The 26,938-nt window shown below is 42.9% G+C and overlaps 1 protein-coding gene across 1 annotated transcript; it reads left to right on the top strand.

The window, feature by feature from the left end:
* Window positions 1–598: 598 nt before the first annotated feature.
* Window positions 599–25,818, top strand: znf512 (zinc finger protein 512; the record flags this gene model as incomplete). The annotated part of the gene is made up of 19 exons (XM_080023740.1): window positions 599–645; window positions 1,912–2,041; window positions 3,760–3,815; window positions 4,213–4,271; window positions 6,050–6,627; window positions 7,446–7,538; window positions 7,972–8,082; window positions 8,936–9,060; window positions 10,255–10,341; window positions 12,079–12,177; window positions 13,004–13,171; window positions 14,997–15,194; window positions 16,245–16,346; window positions 16,933–16,995; window positions 17,651–17,749; window positions 17,936–18,722; window positions 21,330–21,368; window positions 25,159–25,341; window positions 25,550–25,818. The coding sequence occupies exons 2-19, from the start codon at window positions 1,945–1,947 to the stop codon at window positions 25,816–25,818; spliced, it is 3,213 nt and encodes a 1,070-aa protein (XP_079879866.1). The 5' UTR covers window positions 599–645; window positions 1,912–1,944.
* Window positions 25,819–26,938: the final 1,120 nt, after the last annotated feature.

The following is a 26,938-nucleotide window of genomic DNA, read 5'->3' as shown; positions in this document are numbered from 1 at the left end:
TGGGCTCAAACCCTTCTTGCGCGATTCAAAACAGTACATACGGAGTTGTTATGGGAAACCGAGCGTTCGTAACGAGGCCCCGGCTCGAAAAATTCGCGAGTCGACCCCTTGGGGGTTTTGATCCTCAGCTCGACAAAAACAAACGGTTTTCGGGGGCGCGGGGGTCATTACAAGCAGGCAGGTGCACCGCTGCCGTATCGACTCGCACGTCCCGGTTCACTCCCAAGGGTTCGGCTCATTCCGCTGGAACCGGCCCGAAAGGGCGTCGATCACGGACGGGAATCAAACCGCCCATCAGGCCGGGCCGTGGCCCCGCCCCCCCCGGACAGCGCCACTGAATGAGACGAGGTCCTTATTTGTTCTCCGCCACCGTGAGGGCGTATCTAGGCTCTACGCCCCAATATGACCGATTTATGGCGGCGTCCGTGTCCGTGAAAATCGCATAGGTATAGATTTTGATGTAGATTATTATTATTTTCACCACCCAACACCCCCCCCCCCCCCCCCCCCGTGCGGGATTTTTCTCGGAGGCCCCGTCGGCCGGCCCGGGGATGCCGTTTAGTGCCAGCGACGGGCGAAGGAGGCGGACGAGCTGGGGGGAAGATATGGAGGCTTGCGTTAACCTTGCGGAGGGGAGAGCGCACGGTACGGATCGTTTGTTGACGCTGCGGTAAACAAATCGGAATTGGGGATCGCGGTCGTCGTAGCGGGAAAGTGAGCGAAGGAGGAGGAGGAGGAGGAGGAGGAGGAGGGGGGGAGAAGAAGAAGAAGGAGAAGAAGAAGAAGGAGCGTGAGTTCGGCGCTGTTGCGTTTGGCCGCAGAACCGAGGACAGAAAGACGGAGTGAAAGCTGAAGAGCGACCCCCTTTTTATACAGACAATGATGGTGGTTTGCTATAGACTAGTTGTTGACAGTTTTGACTGTAGCCTACTTACTTCGAATTAATGTAGAAAAAAAATGTAGAAATGAATGTTTGAAATAATACAAAGACATTAAACGTTGTTATGATGGTGGATAAGTGGCTTACTGCCTCCATTCATGATTATTATAATGATTATGATGATCATGATGATGATGATTATTGTTATTGTGTGCTTTGCAGTCTGTGGATAGTGTTGTGAAATGCAAAAATGAATCAATTCATAAACCAAATAATACAAAATAATTATAAAAAAAAAAAAAAAACAGTTTTATGATAAAGTTTGGGCTTCAGATCCTGGCTCAAATCCCACTCAGCCATACAGTCATAGTCACCGTCACTAATATTGAGGAATCTATTATCTGTGTAATACTACGATTATGTAGTAGCCTCTAGTATTGTGGCACTAATTTGAACGCCAAACAATAAGTGCCTACGACTGGTCTGATAACACCAGTTCACTCACCCCTGGTCAATTACTGCCATTAACACCAAATAATTTGTGTTACCGTAGATTTATTTATTTCATGTTGACAGGAGTATTTTCACAAAAATGTAGCCAAACCTTTGGGACTCAGTGACAATTAATGCACCTTGTCGATTTTTCCTCAGGCCAGCTGTGCTCAGTTAATGGGCATGTCTCTTAAATTATATTGTCTAGCATTAGTATCTTTTTATCCATACGTTTATCTATGCCTGTTATACCATTCCAAAGATGGAAAAGCACAGTAAGAAAAAAGAAAAAACAAGTCATGGTTTTCATCTTGATTTGAATCAAAGGATCTATCATAGCATGCAATTGTATACATACTTAGGTATATTCAACAATAAAAAAAAGGTATATTTCGAAAAATAGGTTGAATGGTCGTATTAAAGACAGGTTAAGACAGGGTAGGAGTCTTGAGGTATTGCTCCTCAGAAGTCAGGTGCAGCTGTCTGATGCAAGAGAAAACATCTGTATCTCATAATGGCTTTTCCTTCTGTGTTCACAGCCGTGATCTCTAACATGTCCCGTCTCTCCTAAAATGGACCACTCACACGTCGGTGGGGACATGTCACCCCTGTATGTGCCAAGAAAGAGGAAGTCGGTCCAGTCTCAACCCAAAAGTGTGCCATGTCCAGGTAAACACTCAAGGTGGTCCTTAAAGGATGGATTCACTAGTTTTAAACCCGGGCCATATAGAAATTTCGGTTCCTATCAGTTATAACTGCGCAACCTTGCTGAACGCTGTACTATTGAGAAACTTTCCACTCTGCTGCAGTTTTCACTGTTCTTAAATGCTGTCAAATGGGGCAAAAAAACAATTTTCGTCTTTGTTTTCGAATATGGGAATTTCACAATATACAGTATGTGCAGTCTTGATATGGTAAATGGAACAAATACTGTTCTGCTGCAATCTCTGCATTTTATCAGGTTTTTCAGGGTTTCATTTACTCTTTTGTACTTCTGAAATGAGCTCTTTTGGCTACATCCCTGCTAATGTACAGTAAGAGACTAGAAACAGGAAGTTGGGCCACTTCCCTCTGGCAACCTACTGTCGCCCACATCATACATTGGATATACTACAAAAATTGCAAAAAGTAGTTTTAAAAATAATGTGATGGTACTGTTATCCAAAACATGTTTTTAAACATGTTTTTTTTACATTTATGAAATAATATATAAGTGTATTTTTGCATGTTTACATACATTTTTACGTACATGGAAACATGTGTATGAACATGTAAAGAAGATGTGTAAACAGAAACATAAATACACAAAGACACATGTGACTAGTTTCCTGTGTTTGAAAAGGCGATATAAGCGACAATAATCTTTTGTTAAAGGCTTGTTATAGGGTTAAACATTTGCCTCATTGCACTGCATTTAAGCATATTGCGGTATGTTTCTCAAAAGTCAAGCAAACAGTTCCAAGCGATTATAACCAATATTTAAATAAGGTCTGGGTTGAAAAATAGCAAACCTATCCTTTAATGGTGGTGGAAATTGAATGTTGGGGATTTTGTGTCAGGAACCGAATAGACAGATAAGCATTTTGCACTCCGTGCAAGTGCAGGTACTTCTCCCCAAAGCATTGCAACTGGGATGACGTAGAACTAACTTGGAACACAGTCAAATAATTATATATTTTTTAAGCAAAATGATCAATTTTCGAGCAAATATTTGGTGGGGCAATTTGTGTCTAATGTAAGCTCTTATGTATAAAGATTGATGTATCTACTATAGTAAGAGATAACACACAGTGAGTTTTCAAAACAGCCTCATCATCATTCATGCAAACGTAATTCTGCAGTGATTGTAATGCACATACATGTTTTTGTTGTTGACCTAATAGCAGTTAGGATAGAGAAATCTAGACTGTTTGTTCTTTTTGTTTAAAGCGGCAACCTCAAAGATTTCTGTTTTATTGTTTTTGGCGGCATCTGCGGTGAAAAGTGGTAATGTGTTTGTGGACCTCACTTCCCAGAGATCCAATCAGTATCGCCTGTGTGACGTCAGTCAGTTGGTAGTTAGCACCTGAGCCACGCCTCCATAACGATTCCAGGTGGCCATGTCTACTGGCGACCTGGTATTGTTATGAAGGGAGGCATGAATTTGAATGCATGGCGGGAAAGTCGCCACAGACACCCGGTTCTTAATACTCAGAAAACTGCAAATGCAAGGGCTTTCATCGGTGGGCCATTAGGCTCATTCACCTTTGTGTTACCTCATTCGGCGATAGATGGTGATTTAACAGACATTTATTTAAATGAAAATCTTCGACATTGGCACTTTAAACAAGAACTTCAGATATTGGATCTGTCCGAAAAATAACACACATTTTGGTCCGTTCTAACAGTTGTTCAGCGAATACCAGAGAGAGCCTTTGAGTTAAGCGTTGTTGGACATTCTAAGGTGAGCGTGAATAAATGACAACGCATGATATCACACACTTATCCAAACGTTTATTTTTTCAAGTTCTTTTAAATCACTATTAAATGCAAAATGTTTGTGATTCGTCACACATTTCTGCAATTACATGGTGGAGATTTTGTGAAAAGCACACATTTACTATTCAGAACCACAAGAATCCTATATTCACAGTCACTGTTAGACTGTTGACTAACAACAGTGGCTAGAACGTCGTCATAATTGTCTCTGATATGATAAGTCTAAGACAGTGTACTTCTGTCATATTTCAGTTTTGTTCATTTGTCGTTGTCCATTTTTCCATATCTAATGCCAACGAATCTGTTAACTTTGTGCATGCCGCTGGATCTCCACTTCACAGTTCTGTACTTGAATGTTTTAGAATGATGAATCCCAAGTCCAAGATGCTCTAAAGATGAAAAGGACTTATGGGAGGAAAAGGTCAGTAATTCCTATTATTTATCACATTTAATTTATACACTGGCCGTAAAAGCAATTGTTTTGTATGAGGAAATAGCATGAATGTGCCTATTACAATGTTCTATATCATTTATTCATTTATTTATTAATTTATTCAAAATGCTAAATATGGTCTGTAATAAACAGTATACTGTATGCTACACAACGGCTTGGGTCAGTTCACAAATTGTCTGCCATTAAATTACATTTTAGGAAATCAAACATTGAATGTGTAACGTGACAACTATGTCAAACTAAAAGTGCAATGAGTAACTTTGGATAATTAGTGACAAATTTCGGCTGCTACAGGAAGCCATAGAAATTACCATTGCCAAATATGACATGCTATTTTAATATAATAATTATTATTATTTTTTTAAATGTATGTATTGGCATTCTTTTAGTTCTATAAAATTGTTAATTTATTTGGATTTTATTGAAAGATTTAAAATGTTACGTTTTAAAATGTAAAAGGTTTTTAACAAAAATTGAAATGAGGAAATTAGGAAAACAAAATTTACATTCAGTGCAAATTAAATTTTCATTTATTTTTTCCACTTTATATTAAGTTCTTATCAAAAGTTTTGTGAATGAGCTTCCTAAATGCCAGATTTACACTGAATCTGAAAACCCATCCGACACACAGATCCTGCCTCCCAGCGGTCATCGGGTGACCTCTGTCTAGGTTTTGCACCAATCCAGCTTACGATTTGAATTAGTTTAAACTTCAATGGCGCTTAGCAGTTGCTTAGCAACGGTAGCATCTAATTTATCCGAACACAACAAGAATGATTCTTTGGGAAATTCACATGAAAGCTGTAACTAGATCAAGAAAATTGGTTAATTTAAACAAATATCTTACATTATTTACTCACATTATGGACTCACATCATAATCAATTAATCAAACTTTGTCTGGAAAAATCTGAACATCAGTGAAGTGCGGATAAGCAGGATTCTATTGTAATATGGTTGACGATGATGTCAAAAATGAGGATGCTCTCTCTCTCTGCATAGTTTCACATAGATCTTAAAAAAAAAAATTCTTTAAAGCGTTATCTTCTCAAGCTTCTCTGTTTTGGATGAAAGTTTTTTCCCATAAAGTCTGCCTTTCAAAAGTACCTCTATGTATCAGCAAAAGACCCCAGAAGCTTTGATTATACATGTGGTCCTATTATGGATAAAAAAAATAAAAACAAACTTCCCCATAATGTATGCTCATCTCTTCCATTTTTAATTGAAGAAGAAGAACAATCCTTAATCGGCACACAGCACAACACACTACAACACATGCACACACACACACACATGCACATGCTTTGGATGGTGGCCGGTGAAATGAGGCCTCTGCGTTTAACCCATCCTGGCCTGTCCTTCCTCCGGGGGCACAGCCAGGAGCAGTGGGCAGCATTCGTGGACGCGCCCGGGGACCTGGTGATGAGTGTCCATCGCTGGTCAGACGATGATGTGTGCATGTTTTTGGTGGGGGTCCTGACTGACGTGAGGTGGAGGAAACCCCATGTGAGCACGGGGAGAACATGCAAACTCCACACAGAAAGTCTCCTATTTGGGAGATAACCCGCCGGAGCACGGTGCCAACCGCGCCCCAGGCGGGAATCGAACCCAGGACCTTCTTGCTGTGAGGCAGCAGTGCAATGATAATTACATGAATGAAATCCAATCCCACCAGGATAATCCTTAGGCGCGTGTGGTCGGATATGGCTAAATTAAGGTGTCATTTTCTTTTCATCCACCACTCAGGTATGAGGACCTCCAGAGTGTTTCCACAGGAAACGTAGATTACGCCACGACCAGCTGCTCGATGTCTTCGGGTACCCTAGCCAACGGTTTGGATGCAGGCTCCCTGGTCCCATCCACCGCCAGGCTTCCTCCCAGGCTGGTAGCCAAGGAAGTGTGGCCCCAGGCTTCAGAACCGGGCAGAGAGAGATCTCAGCCCGCTGAGCAGTCCTGGAACCAGAGTCGGGAACGGGGCTCCGAGCAGAACTGGCCGACGGGCCGAGAAAGACCCCAGGACCAGGTTTGGAACTCGGGCAGAGACAGAGCGGGACATTCCGGTCAAGACCAGACGTGGGTTCCAGGGAGGGACAGGGCTCACACTGCGCCAGACCAGGCCTGGTCCACGGGACGGGATAGAGGCCCCGAGCCGGGATGGGGAAACGGAAGAGACAGAGCCCAGGATCAGGCTTGGAATCCAGGGAGGGAACCGGGAAGGGAAAGGCCCTCTTCCGGGCACGAGCACGGATGGGGCTCTGGTCGAAGCCAGGACCAAGCTTGGAGCAGCAGTAGAGACAGAGGAGACTCACAAGTCTGGAGGCCTGGTACTTACTTCAACTACATCGGCTAGTAATGTATGAATCAGGGGTTCCCATACTGCGGTACGCGGACCCCTAGGGGTCCTTGAAGGAATTGCAGGGGGGCGCTGCTAATTTAAAAAAATCTTGTAATTTATATACAGTATATATATATATATATATATATATATATATATATATATATATATATATATATATACTCAGTCTCACTTATGATAATGACTTTTCTTGTTGTGAGATTGCAAATTTTTTCAGCAAGGTTACGTTAAATGTTAAACCACGTGGCAGTTTATCATCGGCAGATAAAGTCTGCAGTGTGTCCTCACCCAGCTGTTAGTCTGCTAAGTAGCGATGCACCAATACCAATTGTCGGCCGAATAGCAATACAACTAATACTGACATCCATACATACATACATGGGGGTATTTTAATTTCTATATGAATTTGCAAAATCTGTCCATATCTTTGTTTGAAAGAAAAGTCATACCGGGTTCCAATTTGCATCAATGTCTGGCCTATGTAACTGCTCCGTAAAAAGTACAGTATTAGTAGCAGTATTATAGAATAGTATTTGCTATGGAAAATCCTTCTCAGTTTGTCATGTAGTACCCACTTAAATCAATCAAGTTGGTTTATTGTTTTTTCTATCTTTGGAAGCAATTGTTAAAATCACTTAGACATTCACACTGAATAAATGAAAAAGAACTTTCAGCACATAGAGTATATAGTGCTATAGTGTATTTAGTGTATATGTGCTATAGTAGATCTCAAGTGGACCGCTTCCTCGTGATAAACCTGTGTGCGCTTCTCTTTTTTTCTTCTAGACCTGGCGATGAAGAAAGCCCAGAGAGGTGAGATGGAGCGGAATGCGGCTATTGTTAGCTGCCCACAGACCCCACAGGACAGTAGAGAACCTGGTACGATTTACCTTATTGCACTACATTTAAGGTGACAACGGGAAATAGCAAAAAAACTCTGCAACCTAATTCATGTCCATCAAGGGTTGCAGCAGCTACACAGGATATTGACACTTCAACATTAAACTACTTGGTTTCTTGAGTAAAATAAGCCTGACACTGAAACACACGGAAACAAATTTCAATCAGCCGAATTGACGTACAATTTATTGATAATGATAATAAATTAAAAAAATAGTATGATAAAATATTGTAATGTTTGTGGGATTATGTAAAATTCACCCAAAGTGACCATTATGTCTGCTTTTCCCCTTTTCCCCTTGTTTGGCTGAATGCTTGGGGCAGGTGGACGAGTTATTCTTTCCTCAGTTCAGTCTTAAAAGTTTACCTTGTCCAAGTCATTTTTGTTATTTCTTATTTTTTTCAACTATAGGTTCAGATTCGGGCATCCAAAGCAACACAGAATCGACTGCAGCTCAGCCCAGTGAGGACGTGAAGCCCCTGGTCCTCACCACCAAGAAGGAGCCTCCGTCTTACCCTCCGGGTTAGAAGAACTGCACAAATTGATGAGATGTTAATAGCTGATAGTGGAAGTCTCCAAACATTTTGAAATAGAGTTATTGCAAACCTGTTTATCTGAGATATACTTAGGGTTAGCGTTAGGGGTTAGTTAGTCGTTTGTAAGGCGAAGACAGTTCAGCCCTCTAGGCACATTAGGTCTTTGAAGAACCTTTCCGTAATGTATCCATGTTTGTGTATATTTTCATATATGAGAAATCTCTCATGGTAAGGGTTAGTGCTTTTGTCTACAGACAATTTGTCATTAAAAGAATATAAATATATAATAAAAATGTAACTAAAAATATTCGAACATACACAAATAACCAGAAATACAGAACAGTAATAGCAAAAAAAGAAAAAAGAAAAAAAAAATATATATATATATATTTATACAATAGAATAACAATTTAGATTAAACAAAAAAGCTAAATATACACAATTAGCTGAAAAATAGTCAAATATATAGAAATATACAGACTATATAAAATGCAATTCTGTGTACAGTATAAGCTATTGGTATATAGGTGGTGGGTACTGTATATAGTATATATAGTGGGTGTATAGGGTACAGATGATAAATTATTACCATGTACTTACTAAGTTATTATAGATTCTACATTGTTGTAAGTTGTTGTTCAATATATTGCATTCACTTCTCTATGAGCAAGAATCACCTTTTCTATATCCATACAACTCTTTATGATCAATTTCATGCTAAATGGCATGGAACATCCTTTCTTCTGACAGCCTTTGCTCTCGCCAATTCACCTCATTCCAGATAAACTTGTGAAAGATTGAATGATGTATGTTAATCCGAGTAATTCTCTTTTTAACAGGCAGCCAAGAGGAGCGCTGGCAGCTCCAGATACTGGCCAAAGGCCGGGTCACCTGTCCCAAGTGCAAGAGCGTCAGCAGGAAGACGGTGGAGGGGCTCAAGAAACACATGGAGAACTGCAGGCTGGTGTGTACTCACTGTCGCAGCCCCTGTGTTACTGAGCTCCCTGGGTCCTGGAGATGTGGAGCTCCATTCTCTTCTTGAAAAGGAAAAATGTCTGTTGACCGATTGTGTTTACAGATTGTTGCTCCGTTACGACCACTCTCACCACAGAGCTTGAGTATTCTCACCTGACTAAAATTTGTCCCACCTTGTACTATCTTGATTGTGCCAGTGCAGTTCGATACACAAGGAAAGGCGTTAATGTTTGCTGGGGATAGGGGGTAGTGGATTTCAGCTTGAGCTCTGCCTAAAACTGTTTATAAGGCTGTTTGCCTACAACAGTACAGTAAATGTAGATCAGCATATGAGACCTAAAACATTATTGATTAATTACACCCACGTTCCCTTAAGTGTGAAAACCGGTGTGTGTGCAATGTGTGTATTATAATATGTATCACAACTTATCACCATGATAGTTTGGTTAAAATACAATTCCTTATGAACGTCACTATCCAAGGTACTTGCAATAGATGCAGCCAAGGAGGTTAAACTGGGAGTTCTGAGGGGCCTGTGAGCGGCCCCCCACCGCATGCAACTGGCTTTACTCCAAAAAGTTGAAGGACTCCCCTGACCTGTCACAGAAACCGTTAATCTTAATAAATGTTAAACCGCAAGTGACACAACAAGCAAAGTTAACGTTGGTAAAGGTAGGGCACCCTACCTGCACAACCATCTTTTTGTCTATATTATCTCAGTGAATCTGTACTTCTTAGAGTTGTAAACATCAGTTTTAGTTAGGATGCCCCTCACCCCCAGACCTAGGGCACCTATATCCCCGAACTGGTTTCATTTAAGTTTGCACAAGCATGGCTGAACATTCAGCGACCAAATGACCGGCGCTGCAAGACCCCTCCGCTGCGACGGATAAGAAGCGTCGTAGAGGAGGAGGAGGAGGAGCAGGCCTGTTTGACGATGTTGGTGTAGTTTCCATGGCTTCCTTTAGTGCTCTCTAATTGTTGCTTTGAGTAATGCATTTGCAATCGCCGCCTCGTCTTTGAAATGAGTGGATATTGTGTTCTCAGACGATCCTGAGACCCAGGTTGCCTTGTCCGTTCTTGATGCAGCCCACTGGGTGTTGCTGCCTGATTCCTGCTGCGGTGACTTGTGCAAAGCCACTTCCTAGCCATGCAAAGTTACCATGATCCTTTTGGTTCGCAGCAACCCTTCACCTGTCAGCACTGTGGAAAACAGCTCAAGTCCTCCACGGGGATGAAGTACCACATCATGGCTGACCACAGCCACTTGGTGAGGCCATTCACTCTTCTTCTTCTTTAGCTCCTGCTGTCTCCAGCCCTTTTCGGATAGATGGTCTAAGAATGATAATTAAATACTTTCTTGTCCATATCACTACTCCTCAATTGGTGTGTCTTCATTTTGGTATGTCATTAAAGAGCAACTATCAGTTTTTTTTAATGAATTTACATGGGGCTTATTGAGAAGATTGTTTGAAAATAATAATAATAATAAAAAAATAACCTTTTTTACGTGCAGAAAGGGCAAAACATCGTGGCATGTAAACATGTAAACATTTTTATATTGCGGCTGGTGATTTCATAGCAGGATTGTGGTGGGATTTATTAGGAGTAAAGATGATTGACACAGAAAATCAATTTTTTAATAAATAAAATCCCATATTTCGTTTAGGTAGGAAACAGCTCGGCTCTTCCTTTAGGCGAGATAAACGGCCGTCTAGGGGGCACACCTGTCTCCCTTTCCGATGGCACGGATGATGCGCGCTTGAGCGATGGGTTGCCCGCGATCGGCATGCCAGGACATTGTCTTTTTATTTGAGATTAGGTTATTTTGTTATACGTCTCTTTATTGAACGAAACAAGTGTGTAAGGAACGGTATGGAACGAAATGGGGTAATGGGGTCCACTTTCTCTCTGACTCTATCCCCTGTCACCCCCTCTCCATGCGTTATGCGCAGAAAATAATCTTAACGGGTCTGAGTGGTGCCCCGTCCCCACACTGTTTTTAGTTGTTTTATTTGGAGGAAAGGGGCCGCATTCGATTCACACACAAAAAAAGATGTTTATGATTGCCCTTGTTTAATGATTCCTCATTGAAATGTCATCCCTGGGCATTCATAAGCTGATATCTGTTTTATCCTGTTATTGTAATTCACACCGAGTTAACAAAAAACAAAAAAATAAAAAAATACTGCTCGACTTTAAGAATCTCAGTTGACTGACCGGTTTCCAACTGTTGATTCGACTCGTCGACTTTCAAGAGGCAGCCCTAGTTTCATACAAGTACGGATCTCAGAAATAAATCAAAATCTGAAATGAAAACACTCTTGAGCATCTCTTGCCGAGTTGCCGTTCACTGTAGCACTAGCTCTGTCCCTTCTCCCCCATGTGACGTCATGTTCAAGTTCGCGGGCAATGTCAGATTTTTAGGTGGCCGTGGCTTGTTGTATTATGACAATAAGTTATTTTGGCAAAGAGATAGTCAATAATAATGAATCAGTCATTAACCATAAGCAACGACTACTACTACTACTACTACTACGAAATCTACTGTGAGCCAGTGGACAAAGGTCATTTAAAAATACCAATATAAATTTAACATGCAAAGTTTTACAGCCAAAATTATCAACCAATGTTAAACATAGCTCTTTAAAAATAGCCGTTATGTGCAGCCGTATGTATATGTTCATGTTTTTCTGTTCTATTTTTCGACACTTGCAACACCTGCAATACATTCCACAGTCACTGCCATACATTTCTGATAAATAACTGTATTAAGCAAGTTTTTTTCACGCATAATTTCATGGCTTTAAATCTCTTCTTATTGATGATTAGGTCGGTTCAGACTTTATAATGTAGGAAATTGCTGTGCCAACAGTTGCGCGAGAAAATTCTAAATTGTCAATGTTCGAGCACAAATATAATGCATAACTTAGCCTAAGCTTTAGAATGGAATACAGCCATAATTGACCCCCGTTTATGTTACCTCTTAATCTTCCATCCTCCTTAGCCCTCGGTGGACGATACCAATGGCTTGGATGAACGAGCTGTCAAAGACAAACTGCGGAAAATTCTGAAGAGGCTGGGCAAGTTAAAGTGCTCCAGGGAGGTAAGGCTGAGGATACTTAGGAATAAAGCCGACCGGCCTGCTGTGGATTAGAACGCCCTTTCCACAATCAGTCCTTAGTTCTCACCCATATCTTCAAGAGATTTAACATCTTCCCCTGTATGAACAATAACATTGAATTTGCGATGTGATATTTCTTTGTGTGTCTGTCAAAAACCAAAGCCAGTGTTTTGCAACCGCTGTGCTGCGACACTAGTGTGCTGTAAGAGCGTGCCAGGTGTGCTGAGACATTCATTCAAATTGCATCTAAAAAGATAAAGAATGGAAATGAGCTTTTGTGTTGAAAATTAAAATTGCAAGTCCGTACTTATTCAAAGTCTTCGGTTCCAGAAGGCACAAGTTTCAAAGTGAGAACTATTCAAAGTGATGAAAGGTTCGATTGCTTTTTTGAGATTCTTCTCTCGATTTTCTACTCTCTCGAATCTTTCTTCATTTGATTCATCCATATTCATTCAATATAAATTATGCAAAATGCCTTTTTTTGCCTTGGACTTGAATTTTGTGTTTGTGAGCGACTCGCTCGCCCGCTCTTTTTCTGAAGTGGCTCCCGACTCCTGAGTGATCAGTGGCGAATCTCGCATCACTATTAGTATGCCATAAAAACAAGCAAAGTAATGCATGTTTATGGCATTTTTAGTGGTTTAAAGGATAGTGGTCTGTTGTGGGATTATTTCAATGTAAAAAATGTGCCATGGAAGAAAAAAGCTTTGGAAACACTTAAGTAGACAATGCCAGTTGCAAAGCTATGTAACAACGCTTTCTCCATTGTTTCTTTTGTCCTTTCTTTTTTGCCTTTTACAAACAAAAGGGTTGCACAGCAGCCTTCACCAGCATCATGGGATACATGTACCACATGAAGAAGTGCGGGAAAGAGGAGTCAGAGCTGGAGAAGTTGGTGCTCAATTGCACTCACTGTGGGAAAGCCTACAAGTCCAAGGCTGGCCTGGAGTACCACCTCAAATCAGAGCACGCCCCCGTAAGTGACATTGTATTTCACTAGTAAATGCAATTCATAGAGCCATCACCAAGCCTTGGTACTGTAGACTACAACACAACAAGCGAATAATTCATAACTACATAGACAAAGCCATAGACAAGAAATGATAATATGGCATATGCCGTACCACCAGAAAGAACAGTTTTCCGGTACCTTGCAACATATACCAGATTATTGTTCTAAAAGTTCACACTCCTGCTGTGAAAAGAGATGGAGATGGCCTTGAAACACAACTATGACTCTGTGCAGGATATATTTTAGTATTGCAAGAATATGTGAATAACTGACTGGTAGATTTATCACTTTAAGCAACTCACTACGATGACTGTCTTCAAACTACAGAATTCTCTCTGTAATGTATTTGTATTCTTGTGCTGAAGACCACGAAAAATAGATATATGATTAAAATAGATATATGGCAGATTTGATATTAAAGATATATTTTATGTAGTCAGCTGTTGTGGCAATTTCGCCACCACACGCCACCCAAGTGGCATTTTAGGGCCCTCCGGGACAGAGACACAGACGACGGGGGGTTGTTAAGACCAGTTTATTGTGGAGAGTGGGCCAGCTGTAATTAGCCCAGGAGCCGATAGAACATGTCCTCCTATCCTTAGTATGTGTGGGAATGGGGGTTTTAACCTGTTGCTCGTTAGCCCGACCAACAGGTATGCAGCCACCCTGATCCCAATCACCTGGATCCAGGTCAGGTGTGGCTGCTCACCAAATTGAGGCCAGGGAGACGGCCTGGCCGAAGCCTACTCCCCCCCCCCCCACCCACCCACCCCCCACCAAGCAGAGGACAGAAAAAAACCAAGCCTAAAATACAGACTCTGACATAGGGTTCCTATACCTAAAATACTAAAAACACTGGCCCCTGAAACAAACAAATGTCCAAATAAAAATGTGACTGGTCCCCTGGAACACCACGGTTGACCGGCTTCCTTCCCCCGGAGCGATGATGCAGACTCCCCTCCTCTCCTCTCTTCTGGAGCGTGGGACCTCGAGCTGCTGTGTTGGCTAGTGAAGGCATGGCCGGTCTTGGCCTTCCAGGGGACCTGGTTTCCCGGAACACCACGGTCAACCAGCTTCCTTCCCCCATAGCGACAATGCAGGCTCCCCTCCTCTCTTCTGGAGCGTGGGACCATGAGCTACCGTGTGGGCTGGTGAGGGCATGGCCGGTCTTGGCTGTCACGGGGGCTGCTTGGAGGGTTGGCCTGGCTGCTGGATGGTCCCAGCGATGGCTGCTGGGCGGAGAAGCTGCCAGCAGTTACCTGTGGTTGTTGCTGCGCTTGCTTCTCCCCCGGTCCTCCGCCGGACCCCCTGGCTGATGCTGCTGCCAGTTGGGTGATGGTTGGAGCTGGGGCCACCTGTTGAATCGCTGGTGGCTCCAGGACATCTTCGAACGGCCCCTCTGTGTCCCTTCCCCATGCTGGAGCGTCCCTGTTCAGGTTCCAGTGTGGCAGTTTCGCCACCCAAGTGGCGTTTTAGAGCCCTCCGACACGTGGGGGTTGTTGACACCAGTTTATTGTAGAGAGTGGGCTAGCTGGAATTAGCCCAGGAGCAGCTAGAACATGTCATGATACAGGCTCCTATCCTGAGTGTGTGTGGGAATGGGGGTTTTAACTTATTGCTCGTTAGCCCAACCAACGAGCAACGGATATGCAGCCACCCTGATCCCAATCACCTAGATCCAGGTCAGGTGCTGCTCACCACACCATCCCCACACCACAGGTGTACAGCAGTTTGCAGCAAACATCTCAGTCATATTCAACAAGTTTCCTTCTTTGTGCCTTTTAACCAGGCACCGCACCAGGGTGAAGAAGATGAGGCGGTGAAGGCAGAGAGAGAGGCCAACCCAGAGAGGACGGCCAGTGGAAGAGTGCAGCGGGCGTCGGCCCAAGTGGCCAACTTCCACCTGGCGGAAATCGCCAACAACGAGCTGCCCAAGGACTGGCCCAAGAGGAAGTTCCAGTCTGACCTGGTGCCGGATGACAAAAAGGTTTGATTACATCTTCCTTCCTACCTTTTGTAAAACATTGTAAAGTTTTTTCATAAAGTTTTGTATGGTTTCTCAAGTGGACCATATATAGTTTTCTTGTAGGCTTACAATAGGACAGCTGCGTAATGATGACCGTCACAACACAGTCTCACAATGTTGGCGCTAATGCAGCTCTACTCTCCATGTACCAATATATAGCCCTCTACTCTACCACTACCCTGCTCTACCACTACTCTACTCTGCCCCCTCTACTCTATCTCTGCTCAACCTCTACCTCTACTGTACTTTACTTGCACTCTACCATACAGTAGCCCTGAGAGCTCAACGCACTACTCTACCTCTCCTGTACTTTCTGCTACTCTACATCCCTGTACTCTAGCTCTACTCTACCTCCCTCTACAGTACGTTACTTCCCTCTACTCGGCCGCCCCTCTTAGTCCATCTACCCCTCTATTCTACCTCTACTTTACCTCTATTCTTTTCTATTACACCTCCCTCTACTCTATTCTACCTCCTTCTACTCTACCGCAACTCTATTGCTTTCTCTCCTCTACCTCTACTCTACTGTACCTCTACTCTCCCTTTTTTCTATAGGGAACCGATGAGGGAATCCACCATTTTAATCAATATCTTAACAAAAAGTGTAGGTTGTGTTTTATTTGTTCAACACATCAGAATAAAGAATCAAATTGTATAGCCAAACTGTGGTTTTACGATTTGTCTTTCCGCTTTGACTTGACTGTATGCTTGTATTTTGTACTTGTATTTTTGTGCTCTTTTTAGGGAGCCCATGTAACATCTAGCAAGGGACAACAGATGAAAAGTGGCCATTTTGGCCCATTTTCTGTAATGTTTATTAACATGCAGCATCCCTATTAAATAGAATAGACTCAAATAGACTAAACAAAATCAAATAAGTACAGATATGTCATGTCAATTAATAACAAGATTTAGTCTGGGACACATACGAACATTGTGAATATGTACTTGCATATCTACAAGACAAAGCAATTCTGGTAACGGTCTTTCCTCACATTGTCCCCTTTCCAGTTGAAGTACGCCCGACCCGGGCTGCCAGCCTTCAGCCAAGAGGTGCTCAGGAAGTGGAAGAACGAAGTCAAACTGCAGAAGAAAGTCCATTGTCCCAACCAGGTAATAATAATATAATAATAATAATAATAATAATAATAATAATAATAATAATAATAATGATGTGAATTGTTATTATTATCATCAGTAAAACAGATAATCTATGTCAGAATAAAGGTGGAAAGAAGGGGGAAATACTTCTTTATTATCTGCCAATGGGGTGAGAAATTATTACAAGATGTGTCCTTGATAAAATAAAAAAACAATTGATCTATGGAGAGAGCCAAAAGTCTTATTTTCTCTTTAAAAGGTGACTTATTTCACCTCAATAATAATAATAATAATAATAATAATAATAATACATTATTATATTATTATTTTTTATTATTAATAAATAATCCTCAAATCCTCATAAATAGCTATTATTTATTAGTAAGACAGTTAGAAACATATTTTCTCAAAACTATCTAATTAATCTTATGTAAAAAAAAAAGTCATGTAAATGTACAAATGTAATATTAAATTAAGTTGAAAGTGCATTCTGAATGGCTTTCTGAAAGTTATTGAAGAAACTAAAGAAGAACCAAATTCACTAGTTAAGAAGATTAAGAAGAACAAAATTGAGAATGTTGTTTTTTCCCCTCTGCAGGGCTGCGGCTGTACATACACCAGCGTGTCGGGACTGAAAGCCCATCTCGGGCTCTGCACACGGGTAAGACACATCGCTCTCTTGTCTCACAACCAATGCAACTAGGATATGGATTTGCCAAGTGCAGCGAAAGTACACTAGTATAGAATACCTCAAAGTGGAAATTTTCCTTTAGCTTCACAGGTTGGTTTAACAATAAAATAAACATTGTAAAAAACAATATGTAATTCATTTTTGTGTTTCATGTACTTGAGAGATCGGCTCTCACGGATTTAAATGCATGGTGTGGGCTAGGCTATGTTTTTTTTATGAAAATAAGTGAATTAAGTAACAATATGATGTTAAAAGAAGCCGGCCTTCATCTGGGAACCAACATTCTAGTAAGTCTGAAGACATTATTGTTCTCCGTTTTAAGAAATCGTATCGATTGCAATGATCTCACCCGATGGCACATATTTTGGATTGGTGTTTATTTTTCATTTAGTTTGTGCTTTTTTCTTCTTTTTGAAAGTCAAAGTAAAAAGGCTTACCAAGCTTGGCACTAATGGGGGGAAATAACACAGGAGCATAAAAGCACAGAGAACTTCCTATTCTGGCAGCAAAAAAAGCTTAAAACGTAAAGTTCCCAATCTTTATTCTTTGTTTCCAATGCGGATCGATAGTTTTGTTTCTCCCCTCTAATAGAGCTCATTGGTTTCCTCCTGTGTTTTATCTGCAGGGTGACTTTGAGGCCGGAAAATACAGGTGCCTGATCTGCAGTAAGGAGTTCAACTCGGAGAGCGGAGTGAAATACCACATCAACTCTGTCCATTCGCAGGTAAAGATTCCAGACGATGTTTTCTTAGACGGCGGTTATAAAATGTCGCTGGTGACATTGGAATCATAAATGAATGGTCATTGTTCTAATTGAGTTTGCCAAACACGCCAAAGCGGATGTGAGCGTGTACGTGCTGCGAGGAACAACACTTTCTTGACCAAGGTCGAACGCCGTCTGCCTCCCCAGGACTGGTTCGTGACCAACAAGAAGGCCTCCAAGAAGTTTGAGAAGTTCCTCAAGAGCCAGCCGAGAGGATTGATCCAGACCGTGGACAAGCAGATCGTGGAGCAGTTCCACCAACATCACTTGCACCACCAGCACCCGCACCACCAACACAACCAACACCACCACCATCACCACCACCACCACCACCAGCAGCAGCAGCAGCACCAACAGCAGTTCCAGCTCCAGCCGCTGCAACCCCTGCATCACATCCAGCACCAGGCACAGGTCCATCACCACCAACACCACCAGGAGCACCACAGCCAGCCCCAGATGGACCCGCAGCTCGGCCAGCAGGTGCAACAGCCCCCGCAGCAGGTGCTCCTCCACTACGCCCCGCTAGAGCCACCCGTCGGAACCATATGGGTAGAGGTGGATCAGAGGGAGGTGATTCCGATGACAACTACGACGATGACGGCCATCGTGGCAGAGCAGGTCCAGGTGGAGATGGGGGAGGGGTCGGGGAGCTGCGCCGCCGAAAAGGCGGGAGGGGAATGCAAGCGGAGGGACAAGGGGGGGCGAGGGAAGGCTGACGGGAAGAGGAAAGATTGCTCGGGTTACGGCGGCAGGGGTGGGGGTGGGGGTGGGGGCGGAGCCAGGGGCGGGAACAGCAACAGCAGCAGCAGCAGTAGCAGCAGCAATACGGGCAGCTCCTCCAGCGAGTCCGAGGTGGAGCAGCAGGACAGGCAGAGACAAATCGACCAGTGGAACCTGAAGAGGCCCGGCGTCATGGACACCAACCCAGAGACAGGTAAGCGTCAGCGGACCAACATCTAAAAAAAGAACTGTGAAGTGAGACGGAGGTTTGCGGAAGCATTTGCATTCGACCGTATATGTGTTCCGTACCTCGATATTAGTCCATCTGCCGACACTCACTTTTACCGGAAGCAAAACGTCCTCGCCCTTTAAGGTTCCTGAGCAACCAAAAAACTGTGCCTGCAGTTAAAGCGACATCTTAAAAAAGCGCGGTCAGTCGGCGTCAGCGACTCCCGACTTCCCCTCGGTGTGTGGGCGGAACCACCCGTCCAACCTTAGCCCTTCTAAAACCAGGTCAGCTGGAAAGTCAAAGGGACGAAGAAACAACAACACAAGGCAATGTGTGATGTGGCCGCAGAGTAGAAGGAAGGGGGATCAGAATTGGTTTCGGTTCACAGTACCGAAGGCGGCAGCGTACCGGGCGGTGTGTACATATACAAACGGACATCTCTTTTGACAAACAACAGTGAAACCTTCGATTACGAAAACGCTGCTTCAACCCCGAGAAAGGAGGAGTGTCCGACTTGTCCAGTCGCTCTCTATTAGACAGGACTGTGGTGCCTCTATCAATATTGTTTCATAACGTTTATCTGAGGTCCCTGCCTTTGTCTCTCATCACCTTTTGAATATACTGTTTACCTATTCCTGAAATGTCCGATTCTAAAGTGGAACTGGATACATTTTTTTCGGGATGCAGCTTTTTCCAGTGCAGTGGAGTGGTACTGATCAGTATATTAATAATAATAATTATAATAATTACAATAATTATAATAACAATACAATTATAACAATAACCTTAAATGTAGCACCATTTTAAAACCAGATCTCACAAAGTGTTTTGCATTGCACATGAAAACAAGCGTGTTACAGAAATTCACAAAATGATGGAAAACATATACAAAAACAAAGGATTGGAACCAGCTAGTAGCAAAGAGCAACAGCGAATAAACCGCAATTCGCCAAATTACAATTAAGAGTGATGAAAGCGCCGATAGGAACGATAAACTAGATGAAGTCCTCTCCTCTCACGTCGTCATTATTTCAGCTCGGATTCAGCAGACGCAGGAAAAAGAGTGGTTCTTAGCCGGTTCTTTGAAAAAAATAAGGCTGCACTAGAGGTTCTTTTGGGATGTGAAAAAGGTTTCTTATAGAATGGTGCTCGGCCGTACAAATTCAGCGGGCGGCTCCAAGTCAATACATACCGTGCAACATTATGAATTAGCCGATGCATGGGTAATTAAAACAAAGACATTTTAAAGAAATTTTAGCAACCCCCTTTCCAGAAGCGGCCGTATACACATACAGTACAATCTGCCTGTAATAAACTGTTGCACAAATATAACACGTCTTAACCCTAACCCTATAAGTCTTACAAATGTTCCGACAAAAATGTGAGGGTCAGTTAATAAACAGCTTTGAACACATTTCTACAAAACGCCAGTTTGGGAACCCCTGTTTGAATAAAGCCTACACTCTGAGAAAGGTTCTTTAAACCAAATATTTGGGGGGGTCGTTCCAAACCGGTTGCCACCTTTTATTTATTTTTTTTGTGTGTAGGGAGGGTTTCATTTAATTTTGATTTTATTTTTTCATTTCTTTCTTTTGTGGCCGGGTGGACGACGGGGAGAATTGCATGACAGCATGCAGCCTCTTCCTCTTCAGGTACGCGACGTGTGGTTCCCTCCCTCCGATGAAGGACAAAAACAAATAAATACATAAGACGACAGAAGGGGCCTTCTCTCGCTCTCTCTCTCTCTCTGTAGATCTAACCTCCCGGCATATTTAACCAATAGCATGTAATGTTTTTATGTATTCTGCATTTTGTATCTTTGATATTAGTGGTGTGTGGTTATGGATGGTGGTTCGTCAGTTGTACGTCCGTGGCATTCTTTTGACAGTAGTTGCAGTTGAGGTGGATATCAGGGGAGCAGTCGTCGCGGATATTTTTGTACTCCTGTTAATTATTTTTTTATTTTCATTTTTTTGCATTTCTGAATGTATTTTGTTTCTTTCTCTCACGTTGTCAGAGCACTCCTGTTCATTTTCTTAAAGGAAAATAATATATAAATTCACCGAGTAATTGTTTGGATTTAATTTCTTTCGTTTGCCATACGCATTACATTGTGCTCTTTTTATTTCTGTGAATGAGTGCATCACAAAATAGGGCCTATACATTAAAAGGTTTGGTTGAAAAATGCTTTGGTTCAAAGTGCATTACGTTTCATATCCCTCCGTCAGATGCCTTTTCGAGCAATGCCCTGTGTCATAGAAGTATATTAATCAGTAAAAGTAGTATTTGTAACATGTTTTATTTCGGTTGACGTTATGGTTTGCATTAGTTATCAAGTACTGATATCTGATAAAGAAGCATCTTTTCAGAAGTGGATTTTTTTTCAACCTATTTTAAACATTTGAAAACATTACCTGTGTCTTTCCATGCAAGTACACACACACACACACACATGCCACAGAAGCACTTTTTACTTATTGAGTAATTGCTGCTGGTGGATTAAGAGATTTCACGATGAAGGGCCAATTTTGATCAATGAATGGAAAATGAGAATTTTGAGGTTATTCCTTAAAACTCTGTTTCCACTTTAAGGTCAAAATGTCATCTGCCATGACGTGCTCTATATCAGCGGTATTCAAACTTTTTTTTTTGCAGAGCCCCCCTCCCTCGGATTTCAAGGATTTGACGTAAAAAAAAAAAGGGTCTTATGCAAACTAACGTGGTTTATAGTAAACCAGGTATAGTCACACCCATTCGTGGCTGTTATTAACTATTCACACAGGCTGACAGGGGCAGAAAGGTGCACAAGTAATGAAATAAATAAGAATAATAATGAAAATTCATTTAAATATGAACAAATTGTATTATTTTCAATTAAATAAAGAAAATAACAGATAATATCTAACAAATAGTCCCTCCCCACCAAACAATTTGTTTTTCATTTTCTCGCGGCCCCTTGCAATTCCTCGCGCCCCACTAGGATATAACATCATTACTGTTATATCTGGTTTATCTAATGTCGACCACAGAAAACTTTTGTATTCTGCCTCATGTGAGACTGATATATATTGTCAAGTCCTATCACAAAGTTATTTATCTTTTTTTTTTTATATCAAACCCCACCCCCCCACCCGCACACAGATTTTGTAAGATCTAAAAACGTAACTGAAATGACATGCTTAGGCGAGGCAGAATAAAGAAAACACACAAATTGAATGAAAAACCGTGGGCCATTTGTAAAATGACAATGGGTTTGAGAAGCACTTCATTTCTCCATTTTGCGGGGGCGTGATTTGTATGTGATTGGTAACGGGATATTGTGCCGACCAAAATGCGTTAGTAACCTGTATATTGAAAGCCTTGTTACTTGTTTCTTGTTTTTTAGAAGTTATGTGCTGCTATTTCATAGTTCAGGCAGTGTTATAACAACCGCTAAAAAAATAAAGCACTATAATTCATGCTAAATGTGGACTCTGTGTCTTTGATAAGTTATTTGATTTGTTTCAGATTTTTTTTTCTCAAATTGATTTTTTTTTCATCTGGTTCAGTTATAGTGCCTCTAGCTCTGTTGATATAACATCTAGTATGTTATCCAGGGGCAGGGCTTTGGGAAGGGCTGGGGGGGCGATTGCACTGGGGTTTGGGACTGCCCGGGCCCCTGGCACGTCGGGCGGCCCTTGACATGTATTAATGTATCCAATGGAATTGGTTTGAGCGCTGATACAAAGCCACCTTTAAAGCATCACCGTACCTCCAACCATTTCGGTCAATTGTATATACGCCGACCAGCCACAGCATTAGAACCACCACTATTAACCACTAATATTGTGTAGCCCTCGTGCCGCCAAAACAGCTCTGACCCGTGGAGGCATGGACTCCACAAGACCTCTGAAGGTGTCCTGTGGTATCTGGCACCAAGACGTTAGCAGCAGATCCTTTAAGTCCTGGAAGTTGTGAGGTGGGGGCCCCACTGGATCAGGCTTGTTGTTCCAGCACATCCCACAGATGCTCCATCAGATTGGACTCTTACCCCGGCCATCCACATGATGTAAAAGAAAACATGACTCACCAGACCAGGCCACCTTCTTCCATTGCTCCATGGTCCAGTTCTGATGCTCATGTGTCCATTGTAAGCGCTTTAGGCGGTGGACGGGGGTCAGCATGGACACTGACCAGTCTGTGGCTACGCAGCCCCATACACTGTGTGTTCTGACACCTTTCTATCAGAGCAGCATTAACTTTTTCAGCAATTTGTGCTACAGTAGCTCTTCTGTGGGATCGGACCAGTCGGGCTGGACTTCCCTCCCCACAGGCATTACTGAGCCTTGGGCACCATGACCCTGTCGCCGGTTCACCGGTTGTCCTTCCTTGGACCACTTTTTGGTAGGTACTAACCACTGCATACCGGGAACACCCCACAAGACCTGTCGTTTTGGAGATGCTCTGACCCAGTCGTCTAGCCATCACAATTTGGCCCTTGTCAAAGTCGCTCAGATCCTTTCGCTTGCCAATTGTTCCTGCATCCAACACATCAACCTCAAGAACTGACTGTTCACTTGCTGCCTGATATATCCCACCCCTTGACAGGTGCCATTGGAAGGAGATGAGCAATGTTATTCACTTCACCTGTCAGTGGTTTTAATGTTGTGGCTGATCGGTGTATACCACATAAGTCAAATAGGAATTATGGTCGTGGGTTGGTAGTAAATTGACAACAATTTGATCCATGACTAAAATAAATAAATTAAACTAAATGTTGTGTTGCATGAGTAGTTGTTTTATTTGCTCATTCACTGTTAACGTTACAACATGCAGATGTACAAGCGAATCGCTTCTGCATGTATGCTGGGTAATATGTGCTGAGTCACCAACAACTGCCAAAGAAAATCCTTAGGTCATCATCCATCACTTGTCAACAATGTAGAATTGTTAACAAGTCTAAATGAGCGAAGTTTGGCGAACAACATGAGTGTGGATTATTATACAAACACAAAAGTGTAGCTCAAAATAAGAAAGACAAAAGCAAAAAAGATGGAACAAGGAATTTCCAAACTTGCCCAAATTGGACACACATTTGGTCAGTCCTCATCATCCATCGGACGGTAAATCGTTAGTTATTTTGATCTTCTATCACAGGCTATGGATGACCAAAAAAAAACCATTTATTTACTTAAAATCATTAAGTTTCCTGGCATTGAGAGACATTTGCAGGATTCGGTGTGAAGTCTAGCTTTAGTACAGCAACGGCATCGCTTTATAATGGGTCATTTGTGGCAACCGACGAGCAATTACCTGTTGTTCCTTTCAAACGGCGTTTTGGAGGTAGATTTCTGTTCACCACACTCACAGTCTTATTAGAAAGTCACCACATTGACCAAACTCACGAGATTAGGTGGAGGCTCCCTACAACACCGACGCTCGATGGCGATTGTACTGGTGTCACATCACGAGGTTGATAGTTCAATGCATTGAAAATGCCTTGACTATATTTTGGTTGATTCCTCGTGGTTGAGGCACGTCGGAGCAGAGCGTTTTTTTTTATTTTTTAATTATTATTGTTTTTTGTTTCTAATTTGGTTTCGTTTCTTTTTAAACCGCCAGGGCGGCACCGTGAGCTCGTGCCTCCTCGCCGCCGCTGCCACGGGCCGCGTAGAACGAGACCCCGCCGGCTGATGAGCGGTCTTGACTCCTGTTTGAGATTCGGTTCTTGAACAGTCACACGGTTTCGATTCGGTTTTTACGACTTGTGCGTTGTTGGTTGTTTGCGTATAGTGCGCGGAGCTCGATAGTCAGGTGAGTCGGCTGGCTCCCGAGTTGTGAATGACTGAATGAGTTCTCACGGGAGTCATCTCATATCTGGACCTACAAATGGCCTTTCCCAGACATGCATAAATAGATACATACATACGTACATAACTATATTCCCTTCTATTTTGTACCCCCACTTTGTATTATCTCTTTGAGTCTTTTTTTTTAATATATATTATTCTATTTACTAACTGCATTACGTTTTAGGAACCAGTTAGTTTCAGTTAGTTCCTCGGTAGGAGTTAGGTTTAGCTTTTATGTCCGGTTTAGTAGCTATTGTGCATAATCTCCGGGTGCGTTGCAAAGACGTTTCACCGCATATCGCGTATGAAAGTGTGTATGTGACGAATAAACCTCTCGAATCTCGAATTACGTCAAAAGAATGTATTTAGTCGCGGACCACGGGTCGCAGAAACGTGTTTTAGTTGTTGTTTTTGTCAGAGAAATGCAAAGTGCGAGTCGCAAAAAAAAACAAACAAAAAAAAAAAAAACTTCTGCCAACGTTATTTATTCTGGTGGAGTGAGAAAATGTAGAGAGGTCACATTAAACATTAATTATGCATTGGAGGTTTTTGGCTTTCATTTGGTCCTCAGTAATTATACTCCGTTTCAGTCGGCCGCCCTTTCGACGGAGTGGTGCCCGGCGGCCGACTCGTTGGCGAGCTTCGCGCCGTGAGCTGTATTTCGTTTCTGTTGGAGAGTAGCGCAGCCAAAAACAACCTCCGCTCCCTGACAAAAACCCGGGAAAGCAACGTCCCGTCGCCGCGTTCGACACCGCCTCGGCGGGCGGAGATGAGTGGGTGGGGAGGGGGGGGAGAGTCGAGCCGAGCCGAGCCGAGCCGAGCCTGCCTTTTGGAGCGACCAGGCTGGTTCTCATGTACCCGACTGGGTCCATCTGTCCAAACGGTTGTAACCCGGCCCCGGTCAATGAAAACGGCTGCACTCGGTGACTTGTTTTTGTTTTAACTGGGTATGTAACAAGCTCCGCACGGGTGTTTTGACAGGGACGCTGCTGCTGCTGCTGCAGGGGGCGGGGGTGGGGCGGGCAGCTTGCTGGGTTCGAACCCGCTCGGCGAGCCTCGACCGGGGGCCACGTGTAGCGGCGCTGTCAACGCGCTGGGCCACCGTCCGGGCGTGGAGTCGGGGTCGCGGTCGCTTCTCTCTCTCGCTCCACTTCCTGACGGTGCGCGTACCGCCGCAGTGCGCCGGCGTCTCGGCGGCGGCGCCCGCTCAGCGTCGCGTGTTTAAGCTAGCTCGGAGACGTCGACGCTAGCTCGCTGGCCGCGCGTACGGTGCGTGTGGATGTGGTGCGAGGCGTTTGTCCAACTTGTTTTCAAGCGCAGTGGCCGAACGTGGAGACGCGTAGCGCAGCCTACGTTCGACCACGCCGACGAGCCTCAGCGATCTCAGCAAAGCCTACTCAAACTGGCAACCCGAGGGCCATATGTGTCGCTTAATGCACCGGCGCTCGGATAGTTAAATAAAATACGAGTTAAGCAAATGACTGTCATTACGTTACGTGGAGAAAGACTCAAGTAACAACAACAACAACCGACCCCATCCATTGAAATAAACAACCACCCCATGATTGATGACGTTAAATAGAAACATGTCGGCGTCAACAGCGTGTGGGCCCATGTTGATGTGACGTCACATGCGTTATCTCCTGTTGCCGGTCTACAACGTAGTACTGTACGTCTAAGAAGACATTGTTGTTTTTACTCAAGTATGCGGGGCAATAAATGAACTTGTAGGATGTAGCATGTCAATTGCGGAGGTTTTTTTTTTTTCTACTGGGAGGTCTGAGGCTTCCATCTCCCGCTTCCTTCCAGAGGATATTATGTATATTACATACACATTAACATGTTAATGCATCCCAGACATAATCAAAATGTATTATTCTCTAACTCTCTAATAATGATGATGATGATGATTATATGTGTCTCTTCTACTCTCATTCCAGGCTGGTCGTGTTGGTGTTCAGCTTGACCCTGACTCCCAGCAATTTACTCCCCAGGACGGACAAGAAATATGGAGGTAGTAGCAGCAGCAAAAGCCTTGTTGTCTCAGAAATGTAGGAAAAGATGTTTAAAAGATTTTCTACAACACACCCGGTGATTACGTACAATAAGCTCTAAGCTCGGGGCGGCGCCCCAATCGCGATTCTGGGTTCTATAATAATATAATAGTATTGATTGTCTGTGTCGTATTAAATATACATTTAAATCCTCCTAAATGAAGCTTATCACAGATTATAAATCAAACTCTGCTTTGAAAATACGTTGAGAGGTAAAAGTCTCATAACAACAAAAAGCAACAGTGAGATGTGGGTGACCCAGCACAGGGTGCACTGGGTTTTTTGCTTCCTTCGAGTAGAAAACTGAGGAAAACAC

The sequence above is a fragment of the Zeus faber genome (assembly GCF_960531495.2).
Source record: "Zeus faber genome assembly, chromosome: 2".
NCBI classification, from domain to species: domain Eukaryota; kingdom Metazoa; phylum Chordata; class Actinopteri; order Zeiformes; family Zeidae; genus Zeus; species Zeus faber.
The sequence above is the reverse complement of the archived record's forward strand: the minus strand, read 5'-3'. Positions and strand labels throughout refer to the sequence as shown.